The sequence below is a fragment of the Sitophilus oryzae genome, unplaced genomic scaffold (assembly GCF_002938485.1).
Source record: "Sitophilus oryzae breed Bouriz unplaced genomic scaffold, Soryzae_2.0 scaffold_177_pilon_pilon, whole genome shotgun sequence".
Classification (NCBI taxonomy): domain Eukaryota; kingdom Metazoa; phylum Arthropoda; class Insecta; order Coleoptera; family Curculionidae; genus Sitophilus; species Sitophilus oryzae.
The window spans coordinates 5,454,536-5,478,040 of NW_022146479.1; the positions used below are offsets into that span (position 1 = coordinate 5,454,536).

The following is a 23,505-nucleotide window of genomic DNA, read 5'->3' on the forward strand; positions in this document are numbered from 1 at the left end:
GAGACAAGATCGGCCGAGTACACAGTGTACACCTCCAAGCGCGCGCTATCCTCAAGTGTTTTGTTCAAGCAAAAAATCAACAGGTACGAGTCCAGAACGGGAATAAAGGTGAGTGCCCACAGTCCTGATACATTAACTCACCTTAATGAACTGAGCCCCTTAATTCTCGCCCGTAACAACGATCTTTGGATTGTCACGGGGTTTCTAACAGGACATTGTCTCCTCAACGAACACCTCAGTAGGCTGAAGCTGAGAAACAACGGCAAATGCAGATTCTGTGGGGAAAATTGGGAAACATTAGAACAGCTTATCACTGAGTGCGCCGAGACGACGACCGTTCGTGCCATGAACTTTGGTACGGCTGATGTCGAGGATGGAGAGCTGACCTCTGTAGAGCCGTCTCAGATACTGGCTTTTGTTAAAGTCCTGAGAATGTATGATTAGTTATAACTCGTTATAACTAAAGAACGGGGAACACACAATAGATCTGCAAGGTCGCCGTTATTAACTCCCCTCCTCAACATTCTACATTAAAAACACTAAATCACCACAATACACCAAAACACTTTTACTTTTACACTGGACGCGCGTTTCGCTAACCATGTTAGCATCATCAGCAGATGATTATAAACTTTATAATCTCAGTTTATAATCATCTGCTGATGATGCTAACATGGTTAGCGAAACGCGCGTCCAGTGTAAAAGTAAAAGTGTTTTGGTGTATTGTGGTGATTTAGTGTTTTTATTTTGCTGTGTAACACCAAAGGTTCCAACCCTCAACTGTAATATTCTACATTCTACTGTACCATTAATAATTTTTATGCGAGTAAAAATAAATAAATTTTAAAATCATTTCTATTTTCTGTTTATATTACTCACTATGTTTCAAAATGACACGCGTCTTTTCTTCATCATCAATTTTATTTTTACTAGTAGAAAATCTAATATAAATCAAACATGTAACGCAGTGTCGTTCAGCATTTATTTCTAGAAACTTGTCATTTCCTCTATTTGCCGATGCTAATTTAATCTCAATTAATTTTAGATCGTTTCAGATCCCGTTTTAATAAAATGTCTTTTAAATATTTATGAAGCAGACTATTAGAATTGGAAACATTCACAAATGTTTTACTTTCCAGTCGCAGAACGTTCTGTTTTATTTCTTACCTGACAGAAAATTTTCTATGCAAATTGAGGTTTAAGTTGTTCACTTAAGAAACAAATTGCACTTTCCAGATTTAAGTAGATATGCATTACTTCTTAACCTGTATGAAACGTATTTTATCAAATTCGTAGTAAACGAGTGAATCACGATGAAAAGTGCTCTCAAATAAATGGATTTGGCATGTTTCTACTTGTTTAGTTCTTAGTATTCAGTGACATTTAAATGGAATTACAGCTAAAAAATTACCCTAAAAGCAACCCTTATAAAACTACGTAATGAATAAAGCTCAGCTCTCTAAATATGGATACCTATTTAGGTAATGAAGGGGATAAAATAAATGTTCGTACGTCCTTTATTTTATATCCTGTACGGCATATAAAATAACTAACATTAGAAATCTACGAATACACTATGTCTTTGTTTTAATTCTTAATTATTTTAAATTCCTAGCATATTTCAACTTTTTCTGTCCAAAAATAATGAGAAAAAATGCTCTTCTTAAAAACCACCAAACAGTATAACTATCTATTTTTGCCCTGTTGATATATTTTGTTATGATATGAAGGCATTTCAAGGGGAAAAAATCGATAACTTTTATTTTTACTTGATGCACGACTATTGCCTACATATAGAAATTAGTTTAAAAAGGAAATTAATGTTAAATTGTCTATCTATCTTCAACTAATCAGGAAAAACGAGAAATTTATTTACATTTTTCCGGTTGAACAAGAAAAAAGAAATATCGGAAAAAAACTAAATAGTTCCGTCAGAACGTCTTCCCGTTTTTTTCTTTGCTTTTATTTGCCTTACAGCAAAGCCAATTACAAAGCAATTTCTGTCAAATTAGTATTCTAAAAAGACGCTACCGAATAAAACGCTTTAAAAAATAACCCAATTTGTTTATGAAAGAAAAATACCTGAGAGAATATTCCAATTTTATTATATAATCTAATTGTGTATATTTTAAGATAACAATTTAAAAGGGAGAATATTAGTATGCTGCGCGGACCTCTCTGACAAACCTCTGAAAGAGGTTGAAAGTCAAGCCCCTGGGACCAAACCGAACAATCTTTTGCATAACAACCAGCTCGGATTTGTTAGGTACTCTGTACGTTTTTTTACATTTTAAAAATACACTTTCCAATGCAGAACTCAAATTGAAACTAAACATGGAACTTTCCAGCCACATAGGTGCTTTCAGTTTAAACTTTTCTTGTCAATATTTTACAAAATCGTTTTTGGCCTGCCTTTTTTAACTTTTCTACAACGCATCAATATTCTATAACTTGTAATATGAATACATAACCTTAACCGTTACATATCTTAAGAAATATTTGTAACAAAAATTTAATATCCCTGCATATTTATGTACAGGGTGTCTCACTAAGAATTAATAGCTTTCGGCTGTATCTCGGAAACTATTAGTCGTAGGGCTTGCGTCCATGGAAATTGATGGAAATTATTTTTAAGTTTATAGAATGGCCGCTAGAGGGCACAACTCCTATGGAAAATAAGAAAATGATTTTTTTTTGTTTTGAAGTTTGGCCTAGATAAGGTGAACTGTTTTTGTTTAAATATTAATAACTCCGGGCTGGGTCAACGGAATCCAACAAACGGGGGCTCGTTTAAAAGAGCGTTTCTTACTCTATATTATAGGTACTATATAAACAATAATAATAAGCTTTTGAATGTGGATGCTTGGGGGCGCTGTCTTACAATTTAACAAGCATTGCGCGTTTTTTTTTCAAAAAAAAAAAAATAAATGCGATAGTATATGTATATTTTTTAAAGAAGATTTTTTTGATGTAACTATTTTGGAACAAAACTCATTCTATAATGATACTGATTTTTAATGCTGCTTATTCAAGATAGGTTTTGTAATTCTTACTAAAAAAAATGGATCAACCAGCTTTCAAAAATGAAAACTCAGATGAAAAGTGTCTTAACCAGCCATAACTTATAAAAAAAAACAATTATATTTTGACATTCAAATTCTTTTTGAATGTCGAAAGCCTTATAATTTGCGGCAATATTCTATCGAGAAAAAATGTAATTATCAGCAATATTGCGGGCAAAGTTTACAAAGAACCTCGCTTCCTTTGTGATGGCTATCTTAATACAATTTAATGGAAACTATTTACCAGTCAGGCTTTATCGCATAAACTTAACATGTTTGATGTACGAAGTTCTCTTCGGTTAATTTTGCAGGATTTATCATTATATTAAGCCTTCTGCTATATATCTATTTCCGATATCAATTGGTCAATAATAGTAATTACTGATCATAATACAACGAACAATATATTTGTAAGACCTTTATGATGTGTAGTAACATGTTATATAAATACACGCAAATGCAAATAAAAAGCAGCGAAAATTTTATTGTTTTATTTGTTATACAGGGTGGTCCGAACTGTATTAAAAATGAGTAAAAAAGTTCGTAAAAATGTATGTCCTAAAATGCTTAGTTTCGGAGATACAGGGTATAAAAGTTTCATTTTTATTTCGATTTTTTCCAAATAATTTCTGAACTAACATCAATATTTGGATGAAAATTGGTGTTTGGGAGTTTTTTGACATGGGAAATTTGATTTTGATGTATAACTCCTACTTGTAGAGGGCGCCACCTACATATTTTTAACTGGTTTGGCGGCTAATAATGTTTCATCCGTACCTGTGTAAAACAGCAGAGTAAAAAAATATACATTTAGTAATATCTTGAGAACAGTTGCTCGAAGCGATTTTTACGAAGAGACATTTTTTACGTAAAAAATCAAAAAAATGTAAATTCTTTCACTCAGTAGTTTTATTACAGTTGAGGGTTGGAACCTTTGGTGTTACACAGCAAAATAAAAACACTAAATCACCAATCAAACTTATGATTATAAACTAGTTTATAATCATCTGCTGATGATGCTAACATGGTTAGCGAAACACGCATCCAGTGTAAAAGTAAAAGTGTTTTGGTGTATTGTGGTGATTTAGTGTTTTTATTTTGCTCAGTAGTTTTATACAAGTACGGAAGAAAAGTTATTACTCTTCAAAACAGTTAAAACACATGTAGGTGGCGCTCCCTACAAATAGGAGTCATATTGACATCAAAATCAAATTTCTCATGTCAAAAAACTCCAAGACGCCAATTTTGATCCAAATGTTGATGTTACTTTAGAACTTATTTTGAAAAAAATCGAAATAAAAATGAAACTTCTACACCCTGTATCTCCGAAACTAAACATTTTAAGACAAACCAAATTAAGTGAAAAATATTTTTTTCTGCAGAATAAAGTCGCCGTTTCCGGAATACAGTTCGGACCACCCTGTATAATATGTCATTTATTTGAATACTTTTTTAAACTTCAATAAAAGTATTTTTATTGAAGAAAGAAAAAGTTTTATATCTTATTTAAAATTAAAAATGAAATCTAGTTGTTTATATATGAATTGTTAATTACTAATTTTTGTTCTAATTATAAAAATGATTCATATTATCATTTATAAATTGAACTCGTTTAAATTTAATTAGATACGTTTATAATTAAAACTATATACTCGACATTTTAATGTTATTAATATATATGTTATTGTATTTTTGTGTTTATTAAATTTTTTTACCGACTAAACTCACCTATTTTGATAAATGGAATTGAAGGAGAACCCGAAACTTTTGAATTAATAATATCCATATAAAAATAACCGTAGTATTTTCATTTTATGAAAATTTAACGACAATAAGATAATTTGCTATAATTTGGTTTGGCTTGCTCAAAATTAAGGAAAGGTGACTGGACTGGGTCAGGTACTTAGACGCGGTTATAAAGGGATTCTCAGCTCCAGAAATAGATCCCTCGGGAATTGTATAACAAGGGTAATGCTATCATTCAAAATAAATGCAGTTTTGCTGACTATGTCGGCTTAAATTGATTAGGCCTTATTTGATAAATGGCCGGAATAAAGCTTTCTTTTCCTCTCAGATGTTTTATTTTTACAGGTCAAATCTTATAATTTATTGCGTTGTTCTCTTTCTACTCAATTGAAATATTATGCAGCCTCAAACCATCCATTTGCAATTTTATAATAAAAATATATGTTTTATATAACTTCTCACAGGTTAATTTAAAATTTGTAGGTGATAAAAAATACTAATTCTTTGGAAGTATATTAACCAATATACTGGCTAATAATAAGTCATGTTAAAAATCGAACACAAAAAAATTGTTAACGTAAAAAGGCTCATAAATAATAGTTTCAATACAAAGTTTAGTGACAGCAGGGTAGACTTAAAAGTAATTAATGTTAATTTAACAAATAGTAATAATGGGAAACGCTACGCGTCACACTCTGAAACCATATTGTCAACCCATGTTAAAGAAAACCGAAGCATCGGAGACAGAGTATCCGTCATTGCTTGGGAAAACCATATCTTGACAATAGGTAAATGCTATCTAACTAAAATTGGAATCTAATAATACTTCTGTTATATAAAACTTCAAGAAATTTGCTTAGAGTGTGCATCGTAGCTATTACATATTTTCTAAATAACAGCCTAAAAACATACCCCTATTCAACATATATAATAATTTGCCAACTTTTGAAATCATGAACAAAAAGTAAAGAAGAACGGACAGGCATTTTGATGTATGAATTCTCTGTTATTAATACTTTGCAAAAACTTTTTTTCATAACACTGAATATAAGGAAAGTCATAACATTTGAAGTGTAATTCATCATCCATGTTTCACTGTAAAACTTTTCATATTTTTGTATTTGCTCTAAAACTACGCTTATGTATGCTGTTTTTTTTTCGTGAATAGCTTCTTGTTCTCCTTTATCTCTGATAGGTAATAAAATAGAATAATAGTTAAAAAAACTTTTGAATTTAATTAAAATTATTTAAAATGTACAATTTATAACAACTTAAATATGACTTACTATACAGTTATTTAAATAATACACATTTACTGCCTAAAGAAGATCCTCGTCGTCGTTGTAACTCTGAAAATTAAAAAAATGTTAATCTATAAACATTCTTGCTAAGTATGAAGAATTCCGGTTAAAAGAAAAATTAAATATTTTGAGTAGACGGTTATTAAAAAACAACGTGGAGTGGCTTTAATATAAGAATATAATTTAGAGATTTTAATAAAAAGGTGATCGCAGCGTATATATATTAAGAGGGCGTCTTACGAAGCTAATATCAAGGAAAGCAAATAAAACGTCAAGTGGAGAAGTGGAGATCATTTTCTTCTGTATCGTTCAGTGTACCGTATTAGTTAAATTATTTATTTAATGATGGTAAACAGTGACAAAACGCACAATAGAGATTCAAAAAAGCCTATAAAACTTATCTTTTCGGTTCTAAATGTTCTCATTTTTTTGTCCATTTACCCTTGCTCTTAGCATACATGTAAAACAATTTTTACCTTGATTTCAGTGCCAGATGAGTAAAGTCCAGTAAAATTAGATTAAGAGACCGCCTCAGTTCTTAAGCATCTAAAAAACTAAGTAAGTAGCGCTGTTTTTAGTTAATATTTTTATTTGGTTTTATTATAGGTAGTTATATCAATACAGAAATTGCCTTAAAAATAATCTGTTAAATGTTCGATATTTTTTAGAAAGTCTTGGATGGGAATGTGAAAACAAAAAGGCCAACATCACTCACGATGTGCTTGACAAAGATAAAAGAACAAAGACGCGATATTACGCAGAAACGGCACGCTGATATACAAATGTAGATGTCATAATTATTAAAGAGATCTAGACATATAACTATTTTATGCAGTTTCATTTCAAACTGTAATTTAATACCGCTATATTCACCTGTATGTGTTTGGTGTTTTGTGAAAAGCGGAATTCAAAAGCGTTTGAGAACAGGCAGTATCATTAACACAAAAGAAAACTGCATACATAACTAAGGTTCCGTTTAAAATATGTATATAAGCGATGATGTTATCAATCTCTCAATAAGAAAATTATCAAAATTACTATAAATAAAGGAGAAGACTGAATAAAAAAATAAAAATAATAACATTTTTAAACTATAAAGATTCAAATTAATTTTAGTGTGAAAGCCCTTTCAAGACTAAGAGAAAATTTTATTTATTTAATAACACTGAAAGCGTATTCCTAAAAAGCATCACTTTTAGACTGTTTACAAAACTTAATTAGCTGTAGAATCGCCACTTAAAGTTTCTTCTATTCCTAAAAGCTAAAATGGTTTTTTATTAATAAGGGTTAAGCTGGAAGCTTCAAGATTACCCATTGAAATTATTTTTTTATTTATAATTTGGTTAAATCTACTTTAAAATTTCATTAACTCTCAACGTTAGTTTTATTCGATTTACACACATTGTTAAATCAAAAAATACATTTTATTTTTACGCAGTCATCAAAAAACAACAGCATTTATCTATATATTTTTTTATTGTAAATATTTATTTAGGGCGATTTTTCGACATTTTTTCATACATGAAATTTGGCGATTTTGTGGGAAAACCTGTTAATAACTAACTAAATGGTGTAGAAAAAGAAAGTTTGGGCTGTTCTGGCCCTATGGGTACTGTACTTGATGCAGAAGTTTAATTGATCATTAAAAGTAAATTTTATCGACTCTAAAAAATCGCCCAAAAACAATGCTTCGAAAAATCTACATTTTCACAAAACCAACGCCTCTAAGTCTTTTAATGTACATAAAATGACCTACAGATGCTGAAAATTTCAACATTTTTTGACCATGTTTACTATCTCTCTGAAAACATTGAAAATCTAGTAACTATCAAATATTTAATAATAATATATTAACACTAACACATTTGTAAATGTAATGTTCTTGGATAGTTGCAGTATTAGCCACTAAAATATATTAAATTTGTTATACAGACAGTAAACGCCTCTAAGCAAGACCAAGACATCATCATTAAGGCCTAATTAAATTTCTACTTGAGAGATCAAAGATGTAGGCCTACAACTTTGAAATTAAGAGGTATAGGGGCTTGTATGTTTGGTCTGAGCAATTTCACCTTAAAAACTTCGACAAATAGGGGAAAATCTCCAGTGTTATTCTTGTACTGTGTCAATTTCTAATATTTGTCTTGTTAACTCGTTTCAAATAAACATTAAATTAATTATTTAATGAGGTTTTCGTGCTGATGTTCGAATAAAAAATAGAGAACGCAAATGTAACTTAATCTCATAAATTTCGCCTTAACAACTCTATTTTTTTTTATTTTGAACAACCATAAGTCAAAATTCTTTTGATAGTTATATGCAAACTTGTATGTACAGCACTGAATTTTGAAATTCTTTAATATAAGATTCAAAAAAATATTTTCATTTTATTAGAAGATATGTTAAAATATAGCGTTATTGCAAGTGCTCAACACCTTTTATTATTTTAAATTAGGAGCGATTTGACATCTCCAAAGCAAAATTTATCTTTCTCTTAAGCAACTCCGCTGAAAGATTGAACAAATTTGACCCGTGTTTCTAAAAATCCGCCAATATGAGACCGATTTAAGCGTAAGCTGGAGGCAAAGGGTCCTATCTCTCTCCATAGCACGCTTATTTTCAGTTCGCCTATCTCTTAACCGCCGAAGCTTCATTTCGTAAGCTTTCAGTTTAACAAATGGTACTTCAGAGGTTGGATTGCCCGTTACTAGGGCCATTTCGATTCTTATAATCTACATTTTAGATTTGATTTGCCCTTGCCGACAATATGGATTTAGTTCCATTATTTATTAGGCCGCTGATACCATATTTTTCATATTTATTGAATATGTGGAATTTTTTTCAAGCAAAAAAATAATTACTTACGTAATGCTCGATGTTTGTTCTTGGATATGTGCAAGGATAACATTCTATAAAGGAAATTCCGTTGGCATGTGAAGTACACTCGCAATCAGTACAATCCTTAGGTACTGCCGAATAAGCTAATCTCTTTGCAAAAACAGTTGCAAATTTCTTAGCGTTCTTCTCCAACTCGAGATGTCTGGAACTGAAGATCGACCCTAAGAAGAAAATATTAATCAATTCAGTTACAATAAATGTTAATATACTAGATATCTTTAGGTACATAAATTTCAATTTAATTCGTTATTTTTCTATTTTCTGTCTAATATTTGACGAAAATAAATATAATATGCTGAGAACCAAATGAGTATCGTCACCCGATAAATTATGTTTACATGATAGAATTATAAATATATATATATATTGTTTTATTCCTGTTTTATTTATTATTGAAAATATTTTTATATCACTAAATATTGCGATTTTCATGTACGGTAACTAACCTAATTACCGTCACTGTCTTAATTATCATCATGTCTTGATATTTTTTAAAAAATGAAGAAACTCGGGGAAAAAATATGTAATAGATTATTTTAAATTGATTTTTTTGTATATCTGGAAATGCCGCCATACACCTTCTTTTAATGGCGCGCTTCATTTACGTGGAATAACGACTATTTTAGTTGGAAGTTACATTGACGAGAAACTACACATTTGTAGTAAGGTAAGATATTAGTAATTCAATAATTTTCAACACCGTGAATAAAAAAAATTGTTGGGTTGAAAAATATTGAACTACTAATATAATATATGTATATTAGTGAATAAAAATTACGAGATGTTAACAGTGACAGTTAAAGGACATTAGCTAGATAATGAAAGTCTGTTATAAACGTTTTTTTATGGAACTAATAACAGTAAGCTAGATAGATCATAAATTACAACGCACTGCAAATGTTTATTAGCACAATGTGACAGATTACAGACTAACTTCTGACATTCGTGTATTTCTAGTAAATACTACCCTTTCAGTTTGAAAATGAGAATATCATTTTAAACTTTCCTGCAATTTTGAAATCTACGCGAAATCGATGTATCTGGTTTAATGTAGATTTATAGTGGTCGCATATGCATGTTTTGACAATTTCGACAAGACCTATATATCTCTGTTACTGAATATGATCGGGTTCTTGTTTACTTCTTGCAGGTTGCATAATTTTTCCATTGTAATATATCGATATTAGTCAAGTTGAATTTGAAATATATATTTTTGAATTATTTTAATGTCCTAATAATTAAGCTAGAGTAGAATCGTTATTTACGTTAAATCTTAAAATGGGTTAAATTAAAAATCTACAGCAGCTATTTCAGGCCTATTGACAGCATCGTCTGTGGAGTAACTTAAGCCACCGAAGCATAAGAGTCAACTGTTACTAGAAATTGCTTTGTTGAACACCTTTGTCAATAGATCTTGATTAGGAATTATTGTATCTATGCTTCTGTAATTAATTTTATTAGAAAGTCTGTTTGATTAAACTGCACAACACAATATAAACTGAAACGTTTCATTTAACAGGTAGAGTAGTAATATGTTACATTGCTGTATTTTATTTTATTATATTATATAAATTGGGTAATCATGTCCTCGGTAGGGATAATACAGTAATTTATTTATTGAATTATTTCAGGATAATTTTAGTGATTTAAAGTATACGGTTATATTCATGTCATAGTATATAGTACATTAATATTTGTGTTTTTGACTGAAAATAAAAACTAATTTGTTGTTATGTTAGTAAAATATAATAATATATTGTATGAGACTGTGATAAACGATAGTGATAAACGATTAGTTCACAAAATTAAAAATAAATTATATAAGTAAAACTTAGTATACTTAGATTACAATAATGGCAGTTTTGAGCCATTGGATTAAAACGATATCGATTTTGATTTTCTGGGGAGAGAGTTAATTCACGTGACAGTCTACTAAACGCAGTCCAATTATTTTCGCGTTACTAATTACAATAATAAATATCAAGGTTAATGGAAACTGTTTCGAAATGCCATTACAAGAGTATAGGGTACAGTGTTGGTTAAAGTGGCACAAACATAAATCCATATTTATTTTTCAATGCTTAACCATTAGTATTCAATAAAGTGCAGATCTGTATGTAAAAATATCCAAAAAAACTTGAGACAATAACTATTAACGCCAATAAGTAGTAAAGTTATTGCACCAAGACGTATAACGATGCTGGATGGAATCATCCTGTCGATCAAACATAAATGGCAGAGGGTGTGAAGAGGGCCTTGACTTAACCGCCTTGATCAAGAGGAGACAACCTCACCAAAAACCTAAATCCTATGATGGCGGGACCAGGGTAAAGGAATGCGTGGCTAGATAGAAGAATAGGTTTTATTGGTCTCAACCTTGGGGCATCCTATTGTATTTGTTCCTTACTTCTAAATGCGGGGCTCTGTAGAAGTGGACTAACTCTTAACTCAAAATTGAGACCGGCCTCCACAAGTGGCATACAAGCTACCACCTCCTCTAATAAGGGTCGGGAGCCTACCTCTAGACCGAACAGGCTACACAAGCTACCATTTTCTATATCCGGCCCTATAACCTCTCACTTCTGGAATGGAAGGCCGTCCAATGTGAGGACATCAAGTCTTCAATTCGAGGGAGGAGGGCCATGATCAGGTCCTTACAATACGAATGGACCTCAAATCCAAGAAAACAATGGAGAAAAAGAGATAATATCTTCTATTATAGATTCGGGACAACACCGGTATCTGTTCTAAGGAAACAACCAAGTTAAAGAAGTGGATAAAATTTAGACAGATCCTCCAGCCTCCGGGTACCTCACCACGGGTACCTCAACCGGAGACAAGCTCCTCAACTGTGAAAGGAACGGAGGGCCAAACCCCAACCGTAAAAGAATGTATACCCTCGAAGGAGGTAGATGTCCACTCCTCGGAGGAAGGACATTTGTTGCCAGAGGAAGATGAGAAATACCTTGTCCTCCTATAACAGGAAAATCTCCATGTATTATGAGTTATAGACTGTATGATGGATTATAACTTAAGAAAGAGAGACATAATAAATCTTTAAGGTCGCGGTGATAAACTCCCCTCCCACTCACTCTACTACTAACTATATTAATGTTTTATTAGCTGCTACAAGTGTTTAGGGCAAAGATAATTAGATCTTAGATCGTGCTTTCAAGATAAAGCTTGTTTTAGGAAGCGCAAATAGCTTTACCCTAGTAATAGATTTGGAAGAATTGGAATTTACTATCTTGGCGTGTGACCAGTATAAAACATTACGGTAAGATTAATTTTATTCCAGAAGAGATAAAAATTACCCTGTGAATTATTGGTGAAAAACACATCAATAATGTACCTTTTTGGAGATAAAAAACTTTCCTCGACAATAAATTGTAGATACAAAAAACTGTAAGAGGAGGATACATAAATATCAGAAATCTTATTAAGTTTCTTCTTTTTATTTTGTAAAAAAATGTTATTACTTTTACTGGTTATTATATCGATTTAAAAGTAATTTTGACTTGTAAAGTACTTTAAAAGTTCTTTAAAAAACATTCAAATATTCTACTTTCGTCGAGACACTGTGAAACTTTTATTTTTTTTCTCAAAAAATATAGGACAATTTCGTTTCAATCTAACTTGGCCATTGAAGAAGTATATGAAAGGAAGTTTCTTTGGAGTGGCAGAGAGCAAAAGAATATAAACGCATGTAATCTGGACTGCGTAAAAAATTTAATCAATTTCCTACTTACCGTTTGTTTCTAAGGCCAGTGAAAAACACGCTGATTTCGGGAACCTGATTGAATTTCTTAATACTAGGTCCCCGTCGAGCTTCTTTATATCTTTTTTAGTGTAGGCCTTGTTTGTGTCAACACCTAAATACACATTAAGGAAAATATCTCTTATAATTTTGTCCTGGTAAAAAAATTGAGCTTTAAATAACTTCATGCTTATAACAAAAGAAAAAAATGAAAAATCTCAAAATATCCTTATGGATTAAAAGTTATGTTTATAGCCGCTACCGGTAACTGACTTTCCAGTCGACAAAAAGTTAAAATACTAGAATTAATGTTTATTATTTATTATTAATGTTAAGTTTATGAATCATCGCTATAGTTATATCATCGCTCCAACTTAGTAATTACTACTTAAACTTAATCTTAATATTAGTAATATACAAATAAGGGCAAATATTTTCAGAGCTGTTAGATCTGATGAAAGAAACATATTTTCTTTTTACCGTTTTTTAAATAAGTCTAAAGTATCCGAGTAAGGTACATTCAGGCTGAGAGCGTCGAGCGTCGGGTCCGCGTGTCGAAATGGAATCAATTCACTTAACTTAAATTAGACCGTTCAGGCAGACAGCGTCGCGTTTGGCGTTACGCTAGCGCCCGCTGAGCGTCAGGGTTCGAGTTCAATGGGGCGGACGCGACGCAAACGCGACGCTCTCAGCCTGAATGTACCTTTTTTAGAGAAAAAAAAAAGATTTTTTTGCTTAAATTTTGAGAACCACTGGATCTTTTCTGGGTTTGCTTTCTTGTAAAATTAATCTACTACTATGTTGACGTATTATCTAGAAATTATGTTTTTAGCAAAAATTAAAAAAAATCCAGAATATTTTTCAAAAAAATTCCAAATTTTAAAAATTTGGCATTTTTGCTAAAAAACCTCATAGGCGTGTTTCTGGGTGAAAGGGTGAAATATACTACCCCTAAAAATATTTTCACTTATTTAAGTCTCGCAACACAATTCTTCTACTATAAGAAGTTGTGAGGTCTCATGTAAAACCAAGTCAGTATATTTTATTTAGTTTCTATTTAAGAATCCATTCAACAATTTTGTTATAAATGGTTGGTATCAATATTAGAAATCTATATTTCTGTAATAATTATAATGACCTGGGGGCAATTGCACGATATGGTATTCTACTAATTAAAAAACTTTATTCTTAAGTACACTGTTAAATCATTATACAATAATTATAGAAATAAAGATGTCTAATATTGATACTAACAATTTATAACATTTTTGAATAGGTACTTAAATTGAAATCAAATAAAATAAACTGACTTAGTTCTACATGAAATCTCATCTAAATTTTTTATAGTTAATTTGTAATTATCTCAACTTTTTATAGTGGAAGAATTGTGTTGCGAGACTTGGCATGTTTTTACATTCTATGTTTTTGATGGGATAAATTTTGTCCTGGTAAATTGCACTTTTTTTAACTTTTTCCTTTATCAATTTGAAAACGTTAAACATGTTAAATATTACCCTTCTATATCAAAGTCGAAAAACTTTTCATCAACTGTTCTGTGATATATAGTCGAAGGCAATACATATGTATGTTACGGTTAAAGTCCGATATAACAGGTTAGTGTTTGGGTTTGGTTTTGTTTTTGGTTGTTTTGTTTTGTGTTATTCTCGAGATTAACCAGGTAATGTCAACATTAACTGGATATCGGACCTTAACCGTAACATATACATTCAATAAATGTTTTATCAACTTTAAATGGTATGTTTTCACATCTTTAATTAAACTTACCGAACGGTATCTTGTTTTCTTTTTTTCTTTCCCCTTGAAGGTTAAACGAGTTCTTCATCATGATGTGGAGGGAAACGGCATTTTCAAAGAGCACTTGCTGTATTGTTAGGTGATCGAACTGTAAAATAAAATTTAAATAATATATTAAATAAAAAAAACTAATTTTATGTATTATCGATTTAAAAACTTTTCTTTTTTTTACTGATTTTAAAAAATTTAAATTAAACTTCAATTAATGGTCTGCATTGTGTATTATATGTACGTGTCTGGCCTAAACTTACTATTCCATATATTTTAATATGTCATTGTGAAATCTTTAGAGATTTTTATCGTACGAAAGTTGACGTTTAATATAGTGTGACGTAAATAAATATATAGTTTCTCTACACTACCTCCATATTGTGTTCTTGACATTCGGAACATGGAAATAATACGAAATTTCTGGATGCTCCGGGTCTAAACACCAATTTATTAGCAAACATAATAGCTCTGTATATGTCGGAATTTCCGTTACCTAAAACCCAAAATAAACAGTTTTAACAACGTTTTGAATTACGCAGATTTATAAATTTAATCTAAAACTATGCTAGCCGTACAGTCAAATATTCTGTATCTATTTAAAGACATTTATGACTGCGAAAATAAATATTGCGGCTAATTACATAAGCGAAAGACAGCAAATATTGTACTCTGTGATTAATATGGTATCATTAAATTTACATATTAATATGATTTTTTTTTCAGATTAGCGTAAAATAGACATACATTTTGAAATAGATATTAGGGGTTGAATTAAAAACATCGCTTCTTTTGCTCCTTTGGCTTACCCTCTCTTAGTGATACAATTTCAACAATCCCTTTATAATGGTCACTGTTCCGTTACTTAAGGAGCCTTTGCGCTAGTTTCAACATTATTGTACAAGTTTCAACGAATTGTATTCCGGAAACTTCGGTAGCATATTCTGCAGATAAAAATAGGTAAAAAAGTTCGTATAAATGTATGTCCTAAAATGCTTAGTTTCGGAGATACAGGGTGTGGAAATTTCATTTTTATTTCAATTTTTTCCAAATAATTTCTGAAGTAACGTCAACATTTAGATGCAAATTGGTGTCTGGGAGTTTTTTGACATGAGAAATTTGATTTTAATGTCAATATGACTCCTACTGGTAGAGGGCGCCACCTACATGTGTTTTAACTGTTTTGAAGCATAATAAATTTTTGTCCGTACCTGTATAACACTACCGAGGGAAAAAATATTCTTCTCTGTGATTTTTTACGTAAAAAATATCTCTTTGTAAAAATCGCTACGAGCAACTGTTCTCAAGATATTTAGAATAGAAATAGTCAATACATGCCATTATTGACGAAAATTAAACACGTTGTGTAGATAGTTATTTCACTGAAATAATAAATTTGGAAAATTTTTGTTTTTTTTTAAATTAATCATATTTTTTCTGCAAAAAAAATGATTAAACATTTTTGTTGAACTTTTGGTACAAAAACATTTCAAATTTATGATCTCAGTCTAATAACTATTTAGTCAACATGTTTAATTTATGTCAGTGATGACAGGTATTGATAATTTCAATTCCAAATATCTCGAAAACCATTACTCGTAGCGATTTTTACCAAGAGATCTTTTTTACGTAAAAAGCATCGTAAAGTTTTTTAATCGGTAATTTTATACAGGTACGGACAAAAAGTTATTATTTTTCAAACCAGTTAAAAAATATGTGGGTGGCGCCCTCTACTAGTAGGAGTCATATTGACATCAAAATCAAATTTCTCATGTCAAAAAACTCCTAGACACCAATTTTAATCCAGATATTGACGTTACTGCAGAAATTATTTGGAAAAAATCGAAATAAAAATGAAACTTCTACACCCTGTATCTCCGAAAGTAAGCATTTTTGGACATACATATATACGAACATTTTTACTTATTTTTATCTGCAGAATATGCTGCCGAAGTTTCCGGAATACAGTTCGGACCACCCTGTATATACTTGATTTTCAATTTTTTTATACTAATAATAATTAATTCACTCCTTTAGGGTTAGGTTAGGTTTATGAATTACAAAGAGTCGTTTCTTAGTGCTCTATTACCTACTACCTAAAAAAATTCATACCCCTAGAACAGATTTTAACAAATTTTTACATAAACTTTCATCAAAATCACTTCTTAGTTCTCAGTTTCAAATTCGCTCTTTGTTTTCACTTATGTCAGCCAAGGAACAATTGTGTGAAACTTTGTGCTTCTAAGCCAAGCTGTTTGGGTAGTGCGTTGACACCAAGTCAATCAATATTGAGCATATACAGGGTCAGTCTTAAATAAGTGCAAATATATGCAGGACTTTTATTATTAGTACGGACTTATCAGAGTAGGATTAATTAGGAACAATGTTTAAAATAGCTAAAATTTTTTTTTTCTCGAAATATCTAGTAAGTCATGAACTTTTTCAAAAATCTGAAATGCGCATATTTATGACCCCACAAAACTGCAATTCTTTCCCATGTAATCGACTCTCTATGTCCAGTAGTCTCCGAGATACCCGTAGAGAACATCGTAGGAAACTCACCCTGTATACTGAAACCAGAGAAAACGTAAATAAAATTTCATAATTATACTTGCAAAATATTTTTAATATTACAAGGTAATAGCAAGTTAAATCTCGCCTTTTTGTTGGTCATTGATATGGAATTAGCCGGCCTTAACTTGAAGAGGGTTAAATTTTCGGTAACATTGAATTAAACTCACCAACTGGAATTTTATCAATATAATCTAGAACCGAGTGGGAATCCGTGAAAGTCTCTGAATTTATTATCACACTTCGGGGAGCATTGTAAATGCCATTTCCGCCAAAAACAACAACAGCATATCTAAAAAGGAGTTTTATTATTTTAAATTTAGCAAGTGCTTAGCTTGTATAAATACCTGTTCTTGGTTACGTTCAGCTCAGAAAGTTCGTGGTTTATTGACTCAACCAAAATATTAAAGTTTTTATGATTCTTTAGGTCTTTATTACAATCCTTAGCCTCGACTATAAAAACTATATCTGCCATTCGTGGCACAGCGGAGCCTTGCAATCTTACGAATTCTCCTTCCATAATTTCCGTCCCGTTTAATAAGTTGCATCTAAATTAATTAAAAAGTATGTAGAGAAGTCATCGTTTTTTTATTAGCATAATATGGTCTGTGATCGATCCTAATGTAATAATACAAATAAAAATAGAGTAACAAAAATAAAAGCAATGAAGAAATCAACTTTTAATTTATAATTAAAATTTCTAGTAATCTTATTAATATCATTAGTAAACTACCATCTCTGTTCATATAATTTTTTCAATTTATAAGTAATCAGATAATTTAGATTTCTTATGAAAGTATATTATTTACAAAATCATAATGATAAAAAATAATTGATAGAAATAAGCTTTATTCAAAACCTCGCAATTAGTGGAATAAATTAGTGGTTTCAATTAGCGTAGAAGTTTTGTTCTTCTAATTTCGATGTAAGTAATGTAGTAATTTTTAATTAGTAGAAAAAGGTTAACAAAAAAGGTTTTAACTTTTCCATTAATTATACTTTAAAATTTTTTTTAAAGATTTTTAAAATTTTTTGATTATCATCCGTCAAGAGAAATTGTGGCTAGAAATCAAAAGTTTATTTTTTATAAGCTTAATATTAGGCTTTGTCTATAGATACAACTGCTAGAAACAAGTTGTTGCTAGAATATTCTATAAATTTTGTGTTTTTTTTTATACATTGTGAATGATCGTAAACTAAAAAGTATAAAGTGTAATTCAAACCACTAATTGCGAGGTTCTGAATGAAGCCATACGGTTTTAACTCACCTTATGCAAGAATCTGGTATGTGTAATGGGGTATTCTCTCGACTACATACCTCGATATAACTAACAGCGCTTCTGCAAGCTTCTTTAATGTTTGAACTGTTCATACACATGTCCAAATAGTTGTTTTTAGGTACCCTGGCAAAACAAGTACTCAAATCGGAAATTTTGCTTCTAAACAATTCATTGCACAATTTTTCTATTTCAGGTATCGGTGTTTGTAAGTTCGTTTTAGGCATACTCGCTGTTTTACAATTGTTGTTAACTGACCAACTATCTCCAAATACTGATAAATCGTTTGATATTACTTTACTACGGTTTAAAGTCTGCAAGTCATCATAAGGTTCATTGTTATACGAGCCCCATAAGCCCGCTGTTCTAGCAAAGTGCCAGCCTAAAACAAATTAACCATTACCAATATTCTAAATTTTCATTAATGTATTTGCAACGCAGATTTGCATTGAAAATGTTCTTATTTAATTAAAATTATTTGAATTAACACTAGTTGCAAATATATGACTTTAATTTCAAATATAGTGTGCTGTTTTAATAGAGATGATTAATGTAATTCAAGCATTAATTAAAATCAATTGTTGCGCTTAAAATTGTATTTTGAATTAAAGTAATATGTTATTAATAATGTTTTTTTGGAATGCTACAAATCTGTCTAGTGCTATTAAAATTAAAAAAAACACACAGGATTAGGAATATTCGGTTTTAATTGAGATGTAGCGATTCACTTTTCAATTTTTTGTTTTGCATTTTCATACAGTCCCTTGAGATTTGTCATAACCAAATTCAGTTGCGGCTAAAAAGCATTCAGCTGGATCGCACTACAAATAAAAAAAAAAACTTTTTGCTTTAAATCACTGTTTTCCCTTACGCACATCATATATGAAATTATCGTCGTTAAAAAGTTATTTTGTGAATTTTTTGTAACGACATGTTTTTGAGGGTCAAATTACCCTTCCCGTAATTTTTTTGCCTAGCTAAGTGGTTAGTCATTACGTTGATAAAACAGTAAAATGTACACTTAATAGCCAATTAATTTTTCCTTGCGTATAAAGGTACAACACAAAAAGTTACCGGCAACGATTTCTTTTTCTGTCTGGTAAATACCTCTCATTTATATCTTGTCACGTTTAAAGCATTGTAAAAACTTAATAAAACGCCAGAAAAATAAATAGGCAGCTACTTCTCTTTCAAGTACTCACCGGATATGTCAAAGACACATATTTGTAGTCTCATATTGCACTTTAATGCAAATCCTGTATTTTCTAATGTCACTATATCAGCTTCTCTGTAAATATAGTTGCCGGCAATTTCAACAGGTAATTTTGTAGATGCGGTGTTAACCGAAAGAATTAAAATGGTCTGAAATAAAGATTAAAAAAAAAATTAGTGATTGTTTTTAACACTTTCACCAATAGAAAAAAAATGTATTAAGAAAAATATTCAGGCTATTTTCTCATTGCAGCTTAAGAATATTTTCCTTTTTTGTTAATAATGTTAAAATTAATTAGATTATTATGTATATATGTTTTATCATAAATGGAAAATAACCATTTGCTCAGAAAAAAAAAACTTAAAAGTATGTATTTAATACGTAAAAAAATCTGATTTCTGATAATCTTGTATTACCCTATCGGCAAGTGAAGTCTTGGGTAGTTGTGTATACCGGGTGCGTCTCAAAAGTGTCTCACCCCTATAACTTTTTTATTTTTTTAGATAAAAGAACGAGATTTGGTATGTTAGTATATGACATAAGTTTTGATTGATTGACATATTCAATTGTTTTCGGTCACTTCCTGTTTCACCGGAAATAACTATAACTTTTGATTTTTAAATGGCACCTTCGTTATTTTTTTACTTTATTTGATATCATAGCGAATATGTCAACTTTTGACATATTCGCTCAAAAACATATTGTATTTTAAATTTCAATTTAGAGTGCCATGGCTGTGTTAAAAACACGAATTTTTAATCAACGAGCCTTGGAAAAATAGATTTGATCGTCTAATGTTTTTAGTTTTGATCGTCTAATGTTTTTATAGTGTCTTGTCCCGGCCGGTTAAAAGATGGCCAAATCGTATTTTTAATCATATCTCAATTTTTTCAAATGGAACGAGGGTGGTTCATTAGCATATTTGGAAAAAGCATTTTTTTACGAATAATTTGATACTACACACTTGGTATTTCGAGTCAAATTGTCGTTATGAACCGCATATTACAATTTCAAATAAACCATATGCGAAAATGTCAAAAGTTGACATATGATGTCATTCTATTCAGAGTGACATTTTCTATCGAATAAAGTAAAAAAATACCGAAGGTGCCATTTAAAAATCAAAAGTTGTAGTGACCGAAAACAATTGAATATATCAATCAATCCTAATTTATGTCATATACTAACATACTAAATCTCGTTGTTTCACTTAAAAAAATAAAAAAGCCATAGGGTGAGCCACTTTTGAGACGCACCCGGTATATCTAGGTTCTGGGTTCCAACCTAAAACTGTTATGAGTACTAAATTATTTAGTTTATTATACAAGTAAATTGACGCATTTTATTTGTCTTAAAACATCGGTACAAAACATTCTCGTTAAAAGAATGACGTAAATCTTCGGTTGAATTTCATGAGAATCTGCGAGAATAAAAATGTAATGACATTTTATTGGCTGTTTAGAGGTATTTCGTTGTGGCATTATTAAACGCTGAACAATAGGTCGGTAAGCAACGGTCAATAGCCCTCTATTGCCGCTATAGTATTGTTATACTATTAATTCTCACACGTCCATACTTCACTTTTGGCGAGAACAAAAAGGCAGTCGACATACTGAAAATTGAATAATTTGTTATTGATTCTGTGTCAGTAGGATGATTAACCGTTCCATATACAGGCTGTCCCAATATTAATTGGACATGGAACTACTACGTATTTTTGTAATCAAAATAAGTTCATTGGGATACAATTGGCCTCTACATAAAAGTGCTTCGTTTGTTCGTTGTCTTAAAAAATAAGAACCGTTATTCAGATTTATATGAGAGGTTTGGGGTACCTGTGTTTTGCTAAGTGCTTGAATATTTGATCTCCACAAAAATCAAGAAATAGTAGGGGAAGGGTAAAAACTACCCCGGTCTTTTTTCACGAAATGGTCCTTCTAGTACTTGCTACATTTTTGTCTGTTTTTGACGCCACCGTGCATACTTTTTTAGGAAAAAACATTTTTACTAATCTGACTTCCAAAAAATATTTCTTACCACATCAAGCTATGCAGGTGGACAAAATCTATTATGCGTTAATAATCTAGATGGCGAGAATATGGAATTTTGTGTTCGTATCACAAATGATATTTGGCAGTAAGCTTCATAAATTTTAGATTAATGAATGTTAGGGTTTATTTTTGATTGATGCCCTCTAACAAACAAACAAAGCACTTTTTTATAGAGAATATTGGAACTCCCTGTGTATTTTGTAAGTCTGCTTTAGAAAAAAAATATTTTTTTTCTACTAATGTATATAGTAACTACTAGGACCATTTTACGAAAAAAAAAACAGCCGGTGGAGTTGGAAAATCTTTTACTATCTCATTCATATCGGAATAGCAGTTCGTAAAATATGTAAAAATGTATTTTTTTAAGTCTGATGCCCTCTACCTGACTAAGGAAGCACTTTTGTAAAGAGGTTAATTGTGGCCAATGAACTTATTTTGATTCCAAAAATACGCAGCAGTTTTATGTTTTATGTGCAGAATACACCCTGTATTTTACCTCTTCTTTACTTCAGAGATAAATGCTTTTTTTTATTTACATAAAATTAATATGAACCTTCATCATCTTGATATGCGATTTTTAATAACTGGTACTTACGTCTTTTAAGAGATTTAAGTGAACCGATATTTTATTTATGAAAACGACCAGCTCATTTGGATCGCCTGTTTTGTCGTAAGACACAACTAGCGTGAAATTGCGGTCGATAAAATCGGTGGCCAACAGATAGGTGCAGCTCCCCCTAAATTCGTAATGTTTTTTGTCAAATGTCGCGTAATACTTTCCACCCATCAGCATGGCATAACCTGAAAGAGCATAAAATATTAAACATGGCTGTAGCCTTAACGCGACAATCAAAAGCGTCGTCACCTTTAAATGGCGGCAACCATTCTGTAGGATCGGTGTAAGGCTTATAGTCGTAATAAAAACTCCAAAATGATGCCTCTGATGTTGACAAATACTTGTAAACATCGTAAAATAGTTTAATTTCGGGTATTTCCTACAACAAAAATAAACACTTTAATGTTGTTACATTTTTTTGGTTTCACTGAATATCTTTTATCTATACAGAGGAAAATGAAAGTGATAAATAGGTGAAATACTTCAGCTATTATATTATGTGAATATTAGGGTGTACAAAAAAAATATATATGTATATATATTTTTTAATTACAATGAAAATATTCGTTCGAAATGATAAAAAAAAATTCTGGTAAAGTTTGAGATCTTACTATTAATATTAAGAGGGGTCTCATCGTGATTTTCTGTTTCGCATTTAAATAGCATGGGGAAATTATTTTATATTTTTGCTTTAATTTATTTTATAAATAAAATAAAAAATAGACTTTGTTATTTCTTGTTAGGTTTCAAATTCGAAAAGAAACCTAAAATTATCTAAAAACAACAGCTCGTTTAAATACCGAAAATACCTTTTTGCTATTTCTGTCTTTATCTTCCACTTCATGTTTAAGTGATCTTCGCGAAATGTTTTTTTTGTTTTTTTAACAATTATCTTTTCTCAGTGCGGTTATTTAGGCACTCAGCCTTTTCGAAATCGAATACCTCGTTTTCTTTTCTCACGCAAAAGTTTTTATAAATTAAAAAGGAACACTTCCGCCATAGCCACGCTTTTATCATGTATTTAGCTTTTAGTCGAATAATATAATAAAATAGAATTTGGTTGGTTGACGTGAATTTTTAAAGGCGAACGGCTGAATGGAACAGATCCTCTTTCCAAGTAAAAGGTTACATTTCTAAATTAAATTCTCTGCATAATCTGATTTGTAGTGTCAAATGAAAGAAATACGATCATTTCTTTCTTTAAAGGCCG

General features: G+C 30.7%; 1 protein-coding gene across 1 annotated transcript in view; it reads right to left on the reverse strand.

Moving 5' to 3' along the window:
• Nucleotides 1-6,019: 6,019 nt before the first annotated feature.
• LOC115882214 overlaps nucleotides 6,020-23,505 on the reverse strand; it is a 101,168-nt gene continuing 83,682 nt past the window's right edge. Inside the window, exons 45-55 of the mRNA XM_030900129.1 lie at nucleotides 22,545-22,674; nucleotides 22,275-22,480; nucleotides 19,618-19,777; nucleotides 18,407-18,797; nucleotides 17,486-17,686; nucleotides 17,309-17,430; nucleotides 14,942-15,063; nucleotides 14,550-14,667; nucleotides 12,757-12,879; nucleotides 8,975-9,168; nucleotides 6,020-6,157 (exon numbers count right to left, since the gene is read on the reverse strand). Coding sequence (XP_030755989.1) covers nucleotides 6,128-6,157; nucleotides 8,975-9,168; nucleotides 12,757-12,879; nucleotides 14,550-14,667; nucleotides 14,942-15,063; nucleotides 17,309-17,430; nucleotides 17,486-17,686; nucleotides 18,407-18,797; nucleotides 19,618-19,777; nucleotides 22,275-22,480; nucleotides 22,545-22,674 — 1,797 coding nt within the window. The 3' untranslated portion in view covers nucleotides 6,020-6,127. The remainder of the gene's footprint in view (nucleotides 6,158-8,974; nucleotides 9,169-12,756; nucleotides 12,880-14,549; nucleotides 14,668-14,941; nucleotides 15,064-17,308; nucleotides 17,431-17,485; nucleotides 17,687-18,406; nucleotides 18,798-19,617; nucleotides 19,778-22,274; nucleotides 22,481-22,544; nucleotides 22,675-23,505) is intronic.